Source organism: Loxodonta africana, chromosome 1 (genome assembly GCF_030014295.1).
Source record: "Loxodonta africana isolate mLoxAfr1 chromosome 1, mLoxAfr1.hap2, whole genome shotgun sequence".
In the NCBI taxonomy this organism is placed as follows: Eukaryota; Metazoa; Chordata; class Mammalia; order Proboscidea; family Elephantidae; genus Loxodonta; species Loxodonta africana.
This window is the reverse complement of record NC_087342.1, coordinates 173,274,300-173,294,959: the sequence shown is the minus strand read 5'-3', so window position 1 is coordinate 173,294,959 and position 20,660 is coordinate 173,274,300. Positions and strand designations below refer to the sequence as shown.

At 41.0% G+C, this 20,660-nt stretch overlaps 1 protein-coding gene across 1 annotated transcript in view; it reads right to left on the bottom strand.

Annotated features, from left to right (window-relative positions):
* CCDC162P (coiled-coil domain containing 162) overlaps positions 1-20,660 on the bottom strand; it is a 64,186-nt gene that overhangs the window by 13,604 nt on the left and 29,922 nt on the right. The window contains exons 5-8 of the mRNA XM_064294760.1: positions 11,545-11,839; positions 9,299-9,426; positions 1,519-1,719; positions 453-574 (exon numbers count right to left, since the gene is read on the bottom strand). Of these exons, the coding sequence (XP_064150830.1) occupies positions 453-574; positions 1,519-1,719; positions 9,299-9,426; positions 11,545-11,839 (746 nt within the window). The remainder of the gene's footprint in view (positions 1-452; positions 575-1,518; positions 1,720-9,298; positions 9,427-11,544; positions 11,840-20,660) is intronic.

Below are 20,660 nucleotides of genomic sequence, written 5' to 3'. Positions count from 1 at the left end.
TCCTATAGGGTTGCCATGAGTCTAAACCAACTTGACAGCAATGGGTTTGGTTTTGATTTTTACTCTTCATTAAATTAGGAGCAAATGGTTAATGTGCTCAAGTGCTAATTGAAAGGTTGGCAGTTTGAGGCCACCCAAAGGTGCTTCAAGAGAAAGGCCTGGTGATTTACTTCTGAAAATCAGCCATTGAAAACCCTATAGAGCACGGTTTCTATTCTGACACATATGGGGTCACTATGAGTCGGAATTGACTATGTCAACCGGTATTGATACTGGTACTCTTTATTACTCAGAAAGCAAACAGATGTTACATATATGAATCCCTCTTCCATGGCTTTTACTTCCCCAAATACTTGAGAGGTGCTTTTTAGTATTTACAACACTTAACACACTATATCCTTAATGTATCTAGAAGACTAAATGTAAAATACCTAAAACCAACATCAACTTACCTGCTATTGTTGATGGAAATAAGTTGCTTGCAAATTATGTTAAGGGGAAGTCCGAATTTATTGCTATCATCTGAGCACCCTTCTTGCCAAAGCCTCTGGACGTATTCCCGCTGACACTCTATCTAGAAATGTAGCATGAAAGTTAAAATTAGAAAAGTTCAACTTTCCCATAGACATGAATAATGAGTCTTGGCATGAGAAGAACATGGCCCCTTTGCTTCTCTTCATGAGTTGACTAATTTTTACCCAGACATTGTTTTGGGGATCCACTAGCAATCAGACATGCTGGTCTCTCAGCCTGAGCCAAGGGTCAGCCAAAGAAAGAAAAGGCAACAATCTTTAGACAATTTTAAGATGCAAAAGGAAACTTCTTTCTATCAGATAATTGACTACTTGGAAAAAACTCCAACCAGGCTGAGGGTAAGTATACTACAACAGTCCTCTGGCTTCTGCTTACTTCCTGCCACTAGCTTTTCCCCAGACCACATACAATGTGACTGTTTCCTTCAACGTCCTAAAAAGTCATAAATTAAAAAAAAATAATAAACACAATTTTATACGTTCACGTTTTGAAAAGGTCTATCTTTAGTCCTTCTTTCACTACCGATAAGCTCTATGATCTAGTGAAAACTGAGGTTGTCAATTCCCCATGAACCTTTAAATGTAACTAGTGTTGGAAACCGTCCTTTCCAAACCCCAAAACCATTGCCATCAAGTCGATTCTGACTCATGGTGACCTCACGTGTTACAGAGTAGAACTGTTCCACAGGGCTTTCTTGGCTGTAATTTTTAAGGAAGCAGATCACCAGGCCTTTCTTCCACAGTGCTGCTGAGTGGGCTCAAACTGCTAACCTTTAGGTTAGTAGTCCATCACAAATCGTTTGTACCACCCAGGCGCCTAAGACCATAGTTACGGTTGAAACAATGCAAATGAGTTTACAAATAAACATGCTGCACACACTGCTCTTGAAAACCCAGGTCTGAATGTACAATGACTATTTCCAGTCCTGGGCCGTGTTTTTCATCCTTTTCTCACACGTAAACTTTTAAGCCCTACTGTACTCACGTGCTGGTTGAGGATGCTCCTCACCAGCTGCAGGTGAAGGCTCAGGTAGGTGCAATCATCTCTGTAGGCTTCAATGAAATAAGGTTGGCTGGGATCAAACCTTGGGCGCCGGTGCATGATGTCAGTGATTACTTGTGCTAAGGCAAACCTCTCCTCAGGGTCCAACACGTGCTGGTAAGCTTCAAAGTAACTGTCAAGAAGCTACAAATAAGGTTGATAGTTAAGAGCAGAGGCAGCCCTGTAATTGTTGCGTACCACGGAGCCGCTTCTGACTCATAGTGACCCTATAGGACAGAGTAGAACTGCCCCATAGGGTTTCCTAGGCTGTAATCTTTATGGAAGCAGATCACCAGCTCTTTCTCCCACCGAGCAGCTGGTGAGTTTGAACTGCCAGCCTTTTGGTTAGCAGCCTTGTGTTTAACCATTGCACCACCAGGGCTCCTTAAGGCAGCCCTATGGCCCAGAAAAGGGAGGTGAAGCCCCAACCCCATGCTTTGGAAAACCCCAGGGCATCATCAGGAAAGACACAGCTCCGAACCTCTGGGTACCTGGCTCTGGCTTGTGCAGATGAAACACCAATACAATGCAGGACAATTAGTCAGCCTACGGAAAGAGTTAGGGAGGCACAGGGGAAAGAACACATGCTTTGGAGCCAGAGTACCTGGATTTCCATCTTGACTCCACTCCTAACTCAAGGCCCTTTCCCCTGCTCTCCACAAATAAAAAAGGGATTACATAATTACCTACCTCCAACAAGACAATGCATTCAAAAGCACTTCATCAGATATATTTATCTCAAACACATTTTTCCACAGACCCATTTGTGATCCTCCACTTTATTTCATCACTAAAGCTAGGCAGGTGGACTCCTACCCTGTTCTACATTTCAGCCAAATTTCTGACCCTTTCTCTTTAAAGGTCACTTGGGTGATTCAAACAGTTAAACGCTTGGCTTCTAATGGAAAGGTCGGTAGTTCAAATCCACCTAGAGGCACCTTTGAAGAAAGGCCTGCAGATCTCAATGTCATAGCCATTGAAAACCTTTTGGAGCAGTTCTACTCGATGACAACAACAAGGAACTCCACTGTGAGAACAGGTTTCTGTCATTTTTTAGCCTTGAGAAACCTGTGGTCATTGGTTAGATTCAGGCAAGGTGTGGTCCATGCTGTAGCTATTGTCACCTGTGCCGGGGAGTTTGCCGTGAGATTCAGGGGTCAATCCAGTAGCCATCTGCACATTCCCCCCTGCATTGGGAAGTCCCCTGTTCAGATATCGAAAGATGCTCAAGCACATTTGATTATATCCCTTTTTAAGACCTCATTTACAAAATTTCTTCAAGTGGAAAGCTGTAGATAGCTTCAAATTTTGATATACAAATTACAAACAAAACTGAAACAGTGAGGAAAAAAAAAAAAAAAAACTGGCCCTAATGCTTGAAATCACCACCTGCAGTGTGAAAATTTTGCTCTTTGTTGTCAGTGTTTTGTTTGTAACATAATTAATGTCAGATATTTAACACAAATGTTGAAGACAAACTGTATGGCAGGGTTATGCTGGTCCCTGACAGGGAAATGGTTAGTTGGTCCTGGAGTAAGAAGCTGTACTACTGTGCATTGCCTTAATGAGACTAGGTGAGTATAAACTATAGGGAATGAAGTTAGAAACTCTATTTGGGGTGTGATGTGTGTGAGAATGTCGTCTAACGGAAAGGTTAGCAGTTCAAGTCTCCCCATCCCCTGCCCAAGGCACCTTGGAAGGAAGGCCTGGATATCTATTTCCCAAAAATCAGCCACTGAAAACCCTATGGAGCACAGTTCTACTATGACACACATGGGGTTGCCATGAGTCAGAATCAACTTGACAGCAACTGGTTTGGTTTTTTGTTTTAGTCTTTTTAATAGTTTGCCCTAATTTCACCTGTAAACGATGGGTGTGGTAGAAGGGAAGGGTGAGGGTGAAAGTCCCTCCCTGAATACGAAGTGATTTATCCCAGACCAACTCCACACTAGAAGATGGCTTGTTTATAGAACTCTTAGACACGGAGGAATCTTCCCTGTGCAAAACTCCAGTGGAAATTCTGCTTTCTCGGAGTTAGTAACTCTTTCCTAAACCTCAAAGAAAGCTTCCAGATACTAACAGTTGAAGAGGTTCTCAGCATAGGAATTCAGAAAAAGATGGCTCTTTATTTTGCTTTTACATTTTTCCATGAGCTTAAGGAATTTCTGATCTCTGTATAAATTCTATTTGTGTATAAATAGTCATGGCGCTAATCAGCAAAAGCTCTTCAGAGGTCAGGGGTTGGAATCCCAGAGACCCAGGGCAAGATTAGTAATTCTGAGCAATGTAATTATTGTTTTAGGCTTGCTTTGTTTTGTTTTTAATAATATTTTATTGGGCTTTTGGTGAACGTTTACATGGTAGTTTAAGTTCTTCAACAATTTCTACACAAGTTGTTCAGTGGCATTGGTTACATTCTTTGCAATGTGTGAATATTCTCGTTATTTCTGTTCTGGTTGTCCCGTTTTGTTTTACGACCTCCATAGGCCTTTGATACTTTAACTGTTGGAGACCTCACCACACAGCATATCAAATGTATTAAAATGCATTCACATCCTGACCACTATTTTTTTTCCTGCAAAATATTAAATGATTTATAATTTTGCTTTTGAATTTATTTGGCTATGAGCAACATACTTAATGATTGGCTATGATTTCTGGGCAGTCTTTGTACATACTTGGGAATTCTTAAGAAGTGAGAAAACCTGCTCTATAAATTGTTTTCAAATGTAAAGGAATGTCCATAAGTGGCCATGAACAAAATTTTACATTTTATAGATGTGCAACTAAGCATTTATTGACATCTACTTTGTATTTCCTTTTCATATTTTGGAGTAATACATTTTTTCCCCAAACCTCAAACATTTCAATAGCCCTTAGAAACCTCTTAAGTCCTAAGCACTGAGTCTGTATCTTATGATGGATAAACTAGCCCTGACTGAAAGCTTCTGAACTGTTAACTCCCCCTGGTCCCACAGCTGAACAAATTCCTTTCTTTTCTCTGCTGATCTAATCTGGCCTGTCCTCCCTCAGAGTTTTTGCTCAGGATGTCGCTCCCCAAGCAGTCTTCACTGCCTAGCTCCCACTTTGGGGTTTTAGTCTTACGCTGAAAGACCTCAGCACTTACATGTATTCATATCCCCACAAACACCACAAATCACAGATGTCATAGGCTTCCTCAGTATGTGACTACATTTAATGGGCAGTGAGGACTGAATTGCTGAGGTTCCTATTTCTACCAATCTGTCAGCCTCACAGAAACCCTGGTGGTGTAGTGGTTAAGCGCTCTGGGCTGCTAACCAAAAGGTCAGCAGTTCAAATCCACCAGGTGCTCCTTGGAAACTTCTACTCTGCCCTACAGGGTCACTATGAGTCGGAATCAACTCGATGGCAATGGGTTTTGTTTCTTGGTTTTGCCAGCCTAGCATACTTTTAATTGCAGAAACAGAAAGCATCAGAGAAAGAGTGTGTTTTGTTTGCTGGGATGCCGGACTTCCTGGTGGCTCTAGGCCAAGAGGTTAGTCTTTATCTTACCAAACTAAGGAATCTCCTTAAGGAGACCAATGTTGTTAGGTGCCATCAAGTTGATTCCAACTCATAGTGACCTTGTGTGACAGAGTAGAACTGCCTATAGGGCTTCCTTGGCTGTAATCTTTGCAGAAGCAGATTGCCAGGACTTTCTCCCATGTAACTGCTGGTGGGGTTGAACAGCCAACCTTTTGGTTAGTAGCCAAGCACTTAACCACTCTACCACCAGGTCTCCCAGAGGCTGTGTAGAGAGTAGATTTAACCAGGGCTTTGAAGTTTTTTTTTTGAACTGGTTCATTCCAGTTCAACCCCCTGCTAAGAATTTGCGTTTCTATCCAAGATATACTGAGTCAGAATCTACATTTTAACAAGATCCCTAGGTGACTTACGTATGATAAAATTTGAGAACCGCTGCTGTACTAGTGGAGCCCTGGTGGCACAGCGGTTAAGAGTTCGACTGCTAACCAAAAGGTTGGAAGTTCAAATCTAACAGCCACTCCTTGGAAACCCTATGGGGCAGTTCTACTCTGTCTCATAATGTCACTATGAGTTGGAATTGACTCAACTGCAATGGGTTGGCTCTACTATTGGTTCTCAGAATTGGTCCCTAGCATTGCCCGGGAACTTTCTAGAAATGCAGATTCCCTCCCTTTCCCCCACCTGGAGGACATGGCTCTTCCCTTTGAGCAGTGCACTTGATGATTGTGGTGAAAAGACCATTTTGTTCTGGATATTGGTTCTGTAACTCCTCTCACTCTCTACCTGGTAGAGGGAGTAAGGTGGGGATTTGGGCTTTTATGTTAGCCTTTAGACCAGATCCAGGAACATCTGGGTCTTGCTAATCATCACTCCCGTGGTTCCCAATGGGGCCAAACACACAAGGATCAGTAGCAGGCTAGGAATCAAATATTGACTTATTAATAAATAATAAATACCTATTTAATAGAAAATAAATATCTCCCTCAACAAGGAGAGCCTGGGGTACTTTACTTAATATCCAGTTTTGTGGGATGTCTTTTGGAAAACATTGGTCTAAAGGACTTTGGATCAACCTTATCACGTAAAAGGAAAATGCCAAAACAGGCTAAAAGCTCAGACCACAGAAGATGCTCCCAAACCAAAATCCAAACCAGTTACCATCGAATCTGACTCACAGCAACCCTAAGTACTGCAGAATAGAACTGCCCTCTATAGGGTTTTCATGTTGTGACCTTTCGAAACAGGTACCTCTGGGGGGGTTCAAACCGCTAATCTTTTGGTTAGTAGCTGAATGCTCAGCCATTTGCGCCTTTTGGTTAGAGGGACTCCAGAAGGTGCTCCACAGGGTTAGAAACTGACACATCACTGCGTGAGGTGAAGGAAGATGAAGATCTTTTTGCACTTAAGTGAGCCCTGGGGAAAATGAAGCAAGCAGGGTGATCAAAATGACCTTGTTCCATCCAGGAGCTCTAATCTAGAATAACATTCAGTTATTAAATAGCCAAAGATAAAGCAGAGAGGAAGGTGGGGCAACTAGAAGGAGTAAGAAGAGTGTCACTCAATAGCCCCAGGGGGAGGTTAAGAAAGAAACAATCACTCTTCTAATTCATTCTGGGCTAACTTGAACCTTTTCAGCTGGGCCAGGACAATCCCAGGGTCTGGTTTATAGTATTTATACTGCCTTGACCTGTTTTTGTACAAATGGCCCTATTGTTTGATTCTTTGGCAGGGGAAGTTTCCAGGGAGTTAGCAGGAGGGGGGTTCTTGCTGATGACACCAGCTTGTAGAGGCCTGTGCTAAGCTGCCACGGTCACATTTGTTGTTGATAGGGTTGCCAGATTTAACAAATAAAATTCAGGATGTCCATTTAAGTTTAAATTTCACATGAACAGATAATTTTTTGGTATAATTTTTTAAAATATGTCCCAAATATTGCAATATTTTATCTGACAACCCTAGATGTTGAGAAAGAAAATGTGACTCCCTTTTTAAATTGATAAGGCTTTTTCAGGCTTTGGCCTCAGCCTGCAGAAGCTCTCAGGTGGACTCTTATATAATTTTATTATGAATTATTTCCCAGTAAGGGTGGGAGCATGATCATTCTGCCTCACAGGTTCCATTTATTATCTGTTTGCTAGGTGGCCCATTTCCATTTAAACTCTAGGCTGGTATTTGTCTAAGGAGTTTTCAAATGTCACCAGTGTATGTCAAAGACCAGCTCTCCGGCAAAATGGTATGTGGTACACACTGACGGTAAGTATCAAATGTTGGAGAAAATGGCCAAAATGAATCACCTCAAGCCTTACTGTGTCTATATTAATTTTACTTCAACTTTTTTTTATTTCTGGGATTTAAAAATCTTTTGAAAATAGTATTTTAGGTCAAATGAAGGTGCCAAACAGAAAATCGTGCTAGACACAACATCACAGAAATTTTTTTTACAGCTTTTCAAAGGTATCAGGCTTGAAAATCGTTTTAGTGCTCCAAATACAAATTTGAGTTAAGAAAATGTGTGCTTTAGTGCCATGGGGAGAATCAGCAGCTGGTACAAACATCACTTAGAAGCTAGCACAATTGATGCCTTGCTTCTCTTAATCCACCTAAATTCACACCAACTCTAATTTCATGAGCATTTATACACGATATGGTTACTTTAAGGAGCCCTGGTTGTACAGTGGTTAAGAGCTACGGTGAACTGTGGCTGCAAACCAAAAGGTTAGTAGTTCGACTCCATCAGCCACTCCCTTGACACCCTATGGGGCAGTTCTACTCTGTCCCTAAAGTAACCAAACCAAAACAAACCAAACCAAACTCATTGCAGTCGGGTCATTTCCAACTCATAGCAACCCAATAGGCTAACCTATAGGACCAGAGTAGAACTACCCCATAGGGTTTCCAAGAAGCACGTAGTAGATTTGAACTGCTGACCTTTTAGTTAGCAGCCAAGCTCTTCACCACCACTCTACCAGGGCTCCTTAAGAACCTCACCACCAAAAAAAAAAAAGAAGAAGAAAGTTCTAGTCCTGCCAGACTTTCCATTCTCCAAACTGGCCATTCCCATGTTATACCCTGCTGACATTGCTAATGCTGTTTACTCTGCTTAAATGTTTTTCCTTGTCAGCCAGGTAACCTCTTACTCATCTCTTAGTGACAAGGCTAACTATCTGTTCCTCTGGGAAGACTTCCCAGCATTTCCTCCACTCTGTCAGCCCCCCACAGGGCAAATCTCTCCCTCCCTCCAGCAGGATCCCCATGGTTCTTTGTACGTGCCTCAATTGTAAGCTGTTAGCCACTGGGTTATAATTTTTGCTTAGAAATTGGACCAACTTTTATAGACTGTAAACTCCTTAAATATAGGGCTCATGCGGTCATATTTATCTATGTGTCCCTAATGCCTGGAACAGTATATTTACCTAGTATAGAGTAAATATGTAATGTTTGATGAGTAAATTCCCAACAGTTGGTGAGTATCAACTAATAATCCATGCAAAAGATACAAAAGAAGACTGGATATACTTGCAGTGCTTCACTTTGTTATTGGAATATGAACCATTAATGGTATTATGGTGATTTAGTAACTTGCTTTTTCATTGCTTTAAATTTACCTTTGCAACTGTTGGACTGAGCACTCCTTGCCCAACTGCTCTCACCTACCCACATGTGACATAAAGGCCATGATGAGGTCAGTCAGTCCGTGTTTAACAAAGTGAGGCTTGTCCCTATGACTGGACACTCACTCAAAAACATACACATTATAAGAAAGGTTGAGATTATATAGCTGTCTAATACATTGTATCTATAAAACAAAGGAGTATTATTGACCCTTTTTTTTTTTTTTTTAATGGTAACCGGTCCAGTTGCTGTGGAGTCAACTTCAAGTCATGGTGACCCCATGTGGGTCTGAGTAGAACTGTGCTCCATAGTGTTTTCCATAGTAGATCACCAGGCTTTTCTTCTGCGGCACCTCTGGGTGAACTTGAACCTCCAACCTTGTGGTTAGCAGCCAAGCACATTAACCATTTGTACTACCTAGGAACCCTCTTTTATGACAAAGAACCACAGTAAAGAAAATGAAAGTTATTATTTACATCCTTACAATTATCTGAGGTTATTTGGATAAAATAATTATTTGCTTTATTAAAAGCTGCCCTAAAAGACTCACTGGGTTTAAAAAAAAAAAAAAAAAAGAATAGTTTTGCCTTCTAAGCAAAAGTACCTGGTGCTTGTGTTCTAGAAGGGCTGCTTCCCAAGTCCACATATCGTACAGCACAGGAAACCTGTCCACACCTGGGTGGGCCCATCCCCAGTCCTGGCTGGTCCTTGACTTGCTGCCCTCTTTGTGACCTGGGAGAGAAGGTGGGGAAATCATTAGAGATAGAAGAAGCTGTTCCTATTAGGTTGTCAGCTCCCTCTCAGGATTGGAAACACTAAACCAGTCACTGGGATTTCTGAGAATTAGCTAAAGAGCTATCTGCAAAGACCAGGCTCTCAATTCATACTTGTTGACTTGTAAGTCAGAGGTTTTTGTTTTTACTTTCAAATTTTAGTTTTATAGACTAACTTTAGAAATAAAACTAAAATTCCATTAATATGCAGTTGTTCTCAAATCTATAATTTAAAAGCAAAACATACATTTTGTCTCTAAAAATATGCCTCTGGTGTTTTAACAACAAACCCAATTTAACCTGCCATTTCAACTGGTGGTGTGTGAGCCAAGTCAAAATTTTTGTAAGAGACATTTCTAAGATATTCCTTAATTATGTTAATTACTTGCTTAAAGCAATAGAGGCAATCATCGTTATTCTTCAGCTGAAATATTTTTTCATTGTATTATGTTAGTTTTCACTACCAGCATTATTATCATGTTTCAAATTTTAAGTGGCCCACTTCAGAATGAAATATTAGAAGGTAAGAGATCTTCAGATGCTAAAGTTTGAGTTCAACGATTGTCAAGTGTATGATAGGTACCGAACGAGAGAAAATCGGATCAGGAGCTTCTCTAGCAGCAGCTGGGAAATCATTTCACAATGGGTGACTTGATCACTAGCTCAACTAAAAGATGCTCATGTAGCTAAATGACTACTAAGTGTTTTAATAAATTAAATTCTAAGCATCTGGGATTAGTTTATAGCACTATAAATTTATATATAAACTGAAACGATGTATTAGTATGTAGGATAGTCAGTAAAGATAAAAGCAGAGAGCTGAAATTAAATGCCTGGGAATGTTGAAAGCCATCTCTGCATCCCATGATTCAAGTACCAATGATTTTTGGTAAAGATAGGACAAAGAGTTCAATCCTATATTAAATTAATCCTGTCTGGGAAAGGTTAATTGCCGAATAAATATTCTTGGGGCAGCACTTTGTAACAATATGAACATGAATTAACCTTAATCATAAGTCTACATATATTACAAAAGAGCATAAACCTTTGCATTTATTTCCCTTTGGGTGTTGCAATGCGTCTGGAAGCTCTAAGTTCTTTCTAAATGTAATACTAATGCTGTAACATTATTTTGAAAGCAATATTTTGACCTCACCCATTTCTAAGGTTGGGTAAATTTAAGTGATGCTCAAAGAAAGAGATGGTACAGTTTATGGGTTACTTGATTAGCCTGAGTAATTATTTCTCCCTCTGGGTTTTATCTAGCATTTTCCTAGCCAGATCTTCTTGCATCATGGTGGTTTCCTATTAGGAACCCAGAGATGTCTGTGTTTCTAAACGCAGTTTCCTCAGGATCCAGCACTTCCTTTGTCACTTCAATTCTGTTAAAAAAAAAAAACCTGTTGCCGTTGAGTCGATTCTGATTCATAGTGACCCTATAGGACAGAGTAGAACTGCCCCATAGAGTTTCCAAGACTTTGCCATTTAGGGGGAAAAAAAAAATCATGACCTTCACTTGCTTACTTTGCTTCCCTCGGGGTCCTGCACCACACTCTCTGCACCCGGTGGGTGATGCTGAAATGCTACTGGGCAACAAGCAGAGTCTAAACAAGAACAAAAATTACAACTGAGCCCTGAAGGGGAGGTCACAGTCCCCAACAGAGGAGGAACTTGAGCTGGAAACAGAACTGTGTCTTTTCTAAAGTGAGTATGTCCAGGTGCGGTGCGGGGGAGGGAGGAGTCTGTGCTTATCGACTTCTCAGATACTACTGTCTGTCTGTTTTCTGTTGGATAGCCAAAACCAATTGCTGTTGAGTTGACTCCAACTCATGGTGAACCCATGGGCGTCGGAGTACAATTGTGCTCCAAAACTCAATGACTGAGTTTTCTGAAGTAGATCACCAGGTCTTTCTTCTGAGGTGCCTCTGATGGACTTGAACCTCCAAACTTTTTGTTAGCAGTTGAGTGAGTTAGCTGTTTGCACTACTCAGGGTCTCCTATGTTGGAGCAGGGCAGTATTAAATAGAGCCCTTAGTGTTGTTTGGTTGGTTTATTCTGTAAAAATTCACCTTCTTACTTTTTTCTTTCTCTATGTAATGGCTGGCCAGGAGCAGCAGTTCTGTTTCTAGTTCCTTCAGGTCACTCAAGGCTTCATCATACATGATATATGCTCCTTGCTGGTCCTGGGTGAGGATATAGCCAGCTCCTGTGCTGTAGTAGTCATCCTGGTTCTCCACTTCTGAGAATTCCAGGAATTGCACACTGTGGACCTGAAGAAAGAAAGTCAAGCCCAGAAATTTCCGGAAAAAGGTGACGTTTATTTTGCCAGTCAAAATGGACCAAATAGCAAACTTCTGCTCCCATACAGTGTGCTGTCAGCAAGGAACTGTAAGCATTCTGATGTATAAAAATCTGCATGTAGAAAAAAATATATTTAAAAAGAACATGGAAAGGAGCACAGAGATTCCGAGGTAGATAGTAACTAGCTGGTTAGTTTGCTTTTATGGCTAACTCAGGATTAACTAGAAAAAGGCAGGCTAGTGGTTAAAATTGGACTCCGGAGTCAGAGTGGTTGGCTTCGGATTCCGGCTCTGCCAGGATCTCACCTGAGGCAAATCACTCAGCTATTCTTAGCCTCAGTTTCCTCATCTTCATCCTGGGGACAGTGGAGACATCATAGAGTTGTTGTGGGGAGTGTGTGAGATCATGCACGTAAGGTGCTTGGGATTCAACAACGTTAGCTGTTAAAAACATTTAATTTTAGTTCTATAAATACTTCTCAAATGAATTAGCACAGTCTCTTGTCACAATTTTATTTTTCTTAGGTGACTGAGGACCTGTTGCTTCCTGAAAAGCATCATTCTAATAATAATTCTCATAATTTCAAACCTCTCTACTCCCCTGAAGTCTCTGAACCCATGCCCTCCCCAACTGAAAGCCCTCAACTTCTGCCTCACATATACACACCCACCCATGCCTCTCCTTTCTTCCTTCCTTCTGCACGGACAGGAAATGACACTCCCCTCTAAGGCCATTGTCTCCCCGTGCTTCAGATGCCATCCCCTCCCACCTCAGAAAGCATCCCTTTTTCTTCTTGTACAGATAGTCCCCGATTTATGACATATTCGAGTTACGACTAACTGCACTTACCACTTTGTTAGTAATGTGTACTACACACAATGCTGTAGCACGTAATTTGCTGATGTTATCATTCTCAGATGTTCACTTGCAGATGTTCGATGTTATGATTTATAAAGATACTGATAGTAAAAGGCAATAATAATGAAACTTTTAAAAAATGAGATTAGACTTAAGTCAGAATCAACTTACGACAGAGTAAGTTAGGGACTACCTATATATTCAACTCCTCTCAGTCGGATACTTCGCAATTGAACTGAAACATCCTCACATCCTTTTTAAAACATTCTCCCTTCTTTTCCCAGGATCCACCCCATCTCTCTCCTCCCCTACATGGTCCAAACTTCCCCAAGCTGTTGTCAATACTCACCGTCCATTTGGTCATCTCCTACTCCTCAACCCATTCCATCTGGACCCATTAAGCCACCAAAACCACTCTCACTAAGACCAACAAAGACCTTTCCTCCACACACCACAGACTTGCTTTAGTTATTTTAACTAATCTCTCAGCAGATTTGACACAGTTTAGCACTTCCTACTTGTTGACTCACTCTCTTGCCTGGGCTTCTGGGACTCCAGGGCTTCCTTGATCTCATCAAACTTCCCAGCCATTCTTTCTCTGATGATGTGAGGCATATTTTTCCTCTATCAGGTCATTAAATGATGGCAACACTCAAGACCCAGTCCTAGGACCTCATCTTTTCCTACTATATTCTTTCCCTATTGCCTGTTGCTGTCAAGTCGATTCCGACTCATAGTGACCCTGTAGGACAGAGTAGAACTGCCCCCCAGGGTTTCCAAGGAATGGCTGGTGGATTTGAACTGCTGGCCTTTGGTTAGCAGCTGAGCTCTTAACTACTGAGCTACCAGGGCTCCTTTCTTTCCATAAGAGATCCCATGCATGTTCATAGCTAAGATTACCATCTTTAGGCCATTTAAACTGTTGCCGTTGATTCTATTCCAACTCATAGCGACCTTACAGGAGAAAATAGAGATGCCCCATAGGGTTTCCAAGGCTGTAATCTTTACCAAAGACCAGACAAGTTGTGGAATGACGTCAAGGACATAATACATGAAGAAAGCAAGAGGTCATTAAAAAGACAGGAGAAAAAGAAAGAAAAGACCTAAATGGATGTCAGAAGAGACTCTGAAACTTGCCCTTGAATGTTGAGTAGCAAAAGTAAAAGGAAAAAATGATGAAGTAAAAGAGCTAAACAGAAGATTTCCAAGGGCAGCTGGAGAAGACAAAGTAAGGTATTATGATGTCATGTGCTGAGACCTGTAGACAGAAAACCAAAAGGGATGAACATGCTCAGCATTTCTCAAGCTGAAAAACTGAAGAAAAAATTCAAGCCTCGAGTTGCAATACTGAAGGATTCTACTGGAAAAATATTAAACAATGCAGGAAGCATCAAAAGAAGATGGAAAGAATACACAGAGTCATTATACCAAAAAAGAATTGGTCGACGTTCAACCATTTCAGGAGGCAACATATAGTCGGGAACCCATGGTACTAAAGGAAGAAGTCCAAGCTGCACTGAAGGCATTGGCGAAAAACAAGGCTCTGGGAACTGATGGAATACCAATTGGATCTTTCAACAAACAGATGCAGAGCTCAAAGTGCACAGTTGTCTATGCCAAGAAATTTGGAAGACAGCTCCCTGGCCAGCTGACTGAAAGAGATTCATATTTATGCCAATTCCCAAGAAAGGCGATCCAACCAAATGCAGAAATTATTGAACAATGTCATTAATATCACATGCAAGCAAAATTTTGCTGAAGATCATTCAAAAGCAGCTGTGGCAGTATATTGACAAGTAACTGGCAGAAATTCAAGCTGGATTTAGAAGAGAACATGGAACCAGGGATATCATTGCTGGTGTCAGATGGATCCTGGCTGAAAGCAGAGAATACCAGAAGGATGTTTACCTGTGTTTTATTGACTATGCTAAGGCATGCAACTGTGTGGATCATACCAAATTATGGATAACATTTTGTAGAACGGGAATTCCGGAACACTTCATTGTGCTCATGAGGAATCTGTACATGGGTCAAGATGCAGTTGTTCAAACAGAATGGGTGGATACTGCATGGTTTAAAGTCAGGAAAGGTGTGCATCAGGGTTGTATCTTTTCACCATACCAATTAAATCTGTATGCTGAGCAAACAGTCTGAGAAGCTGGACTATATGAGGAAGAACAGACATCAGGATTGGAAGAAGACTCATTAACAACCTGTGTTATGCAGATGACACAAGCCTCCTTGCTGAACGTGAAGAGGACTTGAAGCACTTACTGATGAAGATCAAAGACCACAGCCTTCAATATGGATTACACCTCAACATAAAGAAAACAAAAACCCTTGCAGTTGGACCGATAAGCAACATCATGATAAATGGAGAAGAGATTGAAGTTGTCAAAGATTTCATTTTACTTGGATCTGCCATCAACGCCCATGGAAGCAGCAGTTAAGAAATCAAAAGATGCATTGCATTGGGCAAATCTGCTGCAAAAGATCTCTTTAAAGTGTTGAAAAGCAAGGATGTCACCTTGAGAACTAATGTGCACCTGACTCAAGCCACGGTGTTTTCAATTGCCTCAAATGCATGTAAAAGCTGGACAATGAATAAGGAAGACTGAAGAAGGATTGATGCCTTTGAATTGTGGTGTTGGAGAAGAATGTTGAATATACCATGGACTGCCAAAAGAATGAACAAATCTATCTTGGAAGAAGTACAACCAGAATGCTCCTTAGAAGTGAGGATGGTGAGAATACGTCTCACAAACCTTGGGCACGTTATCAGGAGGGATCAGTCCCTGGAGAAAGAAAGACATCATGCTTGGTAAAGTAGAAGGTCAGTGAAAAAGATGAAGACCCTCAACAGGATGGATTGACACAATGTCCGCAACAATGGATTCAAGCGTAGCAACAATTGTGACGATGGCACAGGACCAGGCACTGTTTCATTCTGTTGTGCACAGGATCACTATGAGTCAGAACCAACTCAACGGCACCTAACAACAATCTTTATGGAAGCAGACTGTCACATCTTTCTCCCACGGAGTGGCTGTTAAATCCAAACTACTGACCTTCTGGTTAGCAGCCAAGCGCTTAAAGACTGTACCTCCACAGCTCCTTAGGACTAGTCAAGATGTTTCTAAACTGGCCTAGCCTGTCCCTGCCTTGCATTTTCCTACTGCTGGAAGAGAATCTTTTAGATGATTAGGCCATCTTCCAATTCCTCCCTCACACTCTTAATATGCCTAAAAGTCTTCCCATTAGTCACAGGATAAAACAAAACTCATAGGGCCTACATGACCTGGTCCCTGTCCTTCTTTCTAGTCCAGTTATTCTCATCTAGAGGTGATTTTGTCCCTCCAGAAGACATTTGGCAGTGTCTGGAGACATTTTTGGTTTTCACAACTGGGAAGGAGGTGTTACTGTTCTCTTGTGGGTAGAGGCCAAAGATGCTGCTAAATACCCTACAATGCAAAGGACAGCTACCCACAACAAAGAATTATTAGGCCCAAAATGTCAATAATGGTAAAGTTGGGAAACTCTGAGAAGTTTTCATTTTGTATCACTTTCCTCTTGGTTCTCTGTGTTCTAGCCACTCATGTCTTCTTTTGGCTCCTTGTAGGTGCCACACTCTCTCTGGTCATAGGTCCTTTACACATGCCATTCCCTCTCCACAGAAAAATATCCCTCCCTCCTTTGCCACGTTAGGGCCTCTTCATCTTTCTATCTCAGCTCAATCATTGATTCCTCAGGAAAGTCCCCTGACCTCTCTCTAGCACGAACTGTCTCTCTTTTAAAACACTCAGTTGCTGTTTTATATTTATTTGCTTGGTTATTCACCAATATTTGTCTCACCCACTGGATTATAAGTACTGTGAAGGTAATGAACTTGTCTATTTTTGTTCACTATTATATCCCCAGTGCTTAGCACACACAAAAAATTTTTTTTTAATTATTGCCTTCAAGTCAATTTTGACTCATGTGTTATGGAGTAGAACTTCTCCACAGGGTTTTCTTGGCTATAATCTTTACGGAAGCAGATCACTAGGTTTTTCTTCCATAGCACTGCCGGGTGGGTTTGAACCACCAACCTTTAGGTTAGCAACCAAGTGCAAGCCATTTGTGCCACCCAGGGACTTTCTTTTGACATGTACCAGTCAGAAATCTTTGCTTTGCCCTCATGGATTCTGACCTCATGTCACTTTAGCTGAATACATGCATTCTCATGGGGAGGGGTTAAGTGTGTGTTAATTTCTGGGCAAAACGTGGTTCCTGGAGAGCAAAAACGCCTTACTATTTTTTTGTAGAAACAGATATACACACTATACATAAATAAATACGGCATGCCTCTGTTAATGTGCATTTCTTTGGAGTGAGCTGTGATGATTAATTTTATGTGTAGACTTGGTTAAGCTTTGATGCCCAGTTGTTTCATCAAACACCAGTCTAGATGTTGCTGTGAAGATATTTTGCTGATGTGATTAACATTTGCAATCAGTGGACTCTAAGGAGATTGCCCTTAAAAATGTGGATTGGCCTCATCCAATCACTTGAAGGGCTCAAGAGCAAAAACTGACATTTCTGGGAGGAGAAGGACTCTGTCTCAAGACCATAACATAGATATCCTGCCAGAGTTTCCAGCCTGACCCTGACCTACAGATTGGGGACTTGACAGCCCCCACAATTGTATGAGCCAGTTCCTTAAAACCTACCTACATATCTACCTACCTATCTATCAATTTATCATCTATCTATCTGCCTACCTATCTATCATCTATCTATCTATCATCTCCTATTGGTTGTGTTTCTCTGGTGAACAGGAGACAATTAGGAAAAAAAAAGTCTAAAAAGGCTTCTTGTGGGGGAGGGGGCCAAAAACGTGTGGTAACTTGGCTAATCTATGATTCCCAGTATTGCCTGATTGTCCACCATATTGTCATCTGCTGTGATTTTCCTATGTGTTGTAAATGCTGCCTCTATGATGTTAATGAGGCAGGATTAGAGGCAGTTATGTTAATGAGGCAGGACTCAATCTACAAGATTAGGTTGTGCTTTAAGGCAATCTCTTCTGAGATATAAAAGAGTAGAGAGGCAGGGGGATGTCATACCACTAAGAAACAAGAGCCAAGAGAATAGCGTGTCATTTGGACCCAAGGTCCCTGCACTGAGAAACTCCTTGACCAGGGGATATTGATGACAAGGACTTTTCCCAGAGCTGACAGAGAGAAAAAGCTTTTCCTTTGAGCTAGCACCCTGAATTCGGCCTCCTAGTGGTTTGGCAGTCATATGATGTTGTGATCACTTCTATGATGATATTTGATGTGATGTGATCACCTCCATGATGGGACCTGCTATGAATAGTCAATCAGTTGAAAGGGAGTTTTCTTGGTTGTGTGCCCTGGCAAGGCTCATGGGATTTTGCTCACTCCAGGTCTTGCAGCTGACTTCTGTTCGTCTGACCTCTGATTCTTGGGACTTGAGCTAGCAGCTTACCTGCAGTCTTGCCTGCCAATCTTGGGAGGCGTCAATCTTCACAGCCTGTGAGCAAAAGCCCTGCTCTTTGACTTGGGTTCACCAGCCCCTGTGGCCACGTGAATCAGGAGAAGCCTCTATTCTGACCCACGGACTTGGGACGTTCCATCCTCTACAACCGCATGAGCCATTTCCTTGATATAAATCTCTCTCTACATATATCTGTAAGTTTTACTTCTCTAGAGAACCCAGCCTAAGGCAATAACTAAGACAGGGCAGAAGCAATAATTACAAAAAGGTTACGAAAGATTAGCCTTGTACAATATTCTTAAGAAAAACAATCTGATTTTCCTAGTTGTTATTCATGAGTCATTTAATACACAGAACAAATGGCTCCATAAATGTGGACGTAAGTGCACATCTATTCATTCTTATAAATACTTCGCTAAGTAAAGAAGTCAGTTGTTGGATAGAATCCATTTATGTATAAATTTTAGGTAGTCATTATATCCTGGCTCTCCTTAGACCTGTCTGTTGGTTTGCATAGTAACATTGCCTGTTGTGTAACTACAGGAACCATTCTGCAACCTTCACCAAACAGGATGGTTTATTATCCACTTAGATGGTTGGTTGACAATAAAAGAAAGGTGGACAAAGGGTACTCTCTGGATCCTTTCAGAGCTGTGGCTCTATAATTACATTTTATGTGCTGTTATACGTATACCAGATGATATACTCAATTTCCCTGAAGAAACTCCTTTAATGAATTGCCCATTCAATTCTAGAATCTTAATCATTCAAACAGAAACTTAGAACCTTCTAATAAGTAAACATGTGAGCATTTCTAAAAAATAGCTATGGCTCAATATGCAATCAAAAGGGTATGTCACAGTTAAGCATTTCTCTAGTAGATAATTGTTTTTGTTTTACTTTGCTTTTTGCTATTCTTCAGGCATAAAACATTTTATATAACTAGGAGCTTCCTTTGACTAGAATTCCAAGTGAAATTATTGTTCCTTATACAATGATAGACATCAGTGGAAAACAGAAAAGACGCTGAGAAAATTACCTGTCATATAAAAAAATCAGTTTGCTTAGATTTATAAATTAGCTTGTTAGCTTCTGTTGGCATTTAGCTCCTGTGACCTGTTATGCAAAATGAGGTCTCCCTTAAAGAAAATGGACAACTCAATGTGGTAAGGAGCCCTGGTGGCGCAGCGGTTAAGAGCTCAGCTGCTAACCAAAAGGTCAGCAGCTGCTCCTCGGAAACCCTATGGGGCAGTTCTACTCTGTCCTATAGGGTTGCTATGAGTCAGAATCAACTCAAGAGCAACGCATTTGTTTTGGTGGTTAATGTGTAAACTTTATCTACTTAACTGTAAAAGGCCTTTTCTAGTCTTCTAGTACAGGGGAATTTTTAAAAGACTTTAAAGAAATGGCTACTGGACTGAGTTCTGGAGCTGCTGAAGTACAATAGCAGTGTCAAGATGCTGACGGCAGTGCCATCAGTGGTCTCTCCAACCCCACCCCCCCCACACACATGCTCTCCCCACCCCCACTCCATTGTACAAGTCCTTTCTATTGACACAGACAGTCCTTCCTTTCCACTGAACGTTGCTCTTTCCCTCCCTCAGTTCCTGTCTTTGAAATGTGTACTTTAGGTCCACAGGAAACACACTTTGAAAATCAGATGACCAAGTTGCCTCATGCAAGGTTATGGCTCAGTCACTATAATATTTATTTCCTTTTTATTTTCTTCTGCAGCCATGTCAAAGGCCCTCATTCTGAAGGTTTTGTGGTCTAGAGAGTTAATCCTTCAATATTATGCTTGGAGGAATGGCAGAAAGGGGATGGCAATAATTACCTGTTTGGGTTAGGAATAATCTCATCTTTGGAATGATTCATATGTTTTTAAGTCTACAAATTAACTGATGCCAAGATAACTATTTGCTGAGTATAATAACTGTAACAAAATTGGCTGCCCTTCATTCATTCTTTTCACCCTAGCATTTTCTGCCATTACTTCTCAATAAGTGTTTTATGTCCTTTCGCAATGTAAACAACACTTCTCTGACTTTTTCTAAATCACCTTTGCATGAATTTCAGATAATAATTGTTCAGCCTAAGAATGCCATCAAAATTTGTTGGGTGAATGACTCGATCCATTGGCTACAATCTTTTAAAACGAAAATCATAGAAATCATCTACTCTACTTTCCTCCTAGTCTGTAGAGTATAATATTATCAGAGTTAATTATTCTGCATTTGAACAATATGATATACTTTGCAAATCACTTTCATGTGCATTGCCTTTTTGTAATCTCACAGCCATCCTGTTATGGGCAGGTCCTTTCTTCTGTGCAAGAAACATTTATTAAACACCTACTACGTAAAAGATAAATACCCAACTCTAGTTCCTTTTTCCACCTGAACATCTAGTAGGCATCTCAAACTTCCCATGTCCTAAATTGAGATCTTAGTCTTCCCAACAAACCTGCTTCATCCACATCTCCACTGATGGCAACTCCAAGCATTCAGATACTCAGGCCACTGCCAGAAGCAATAG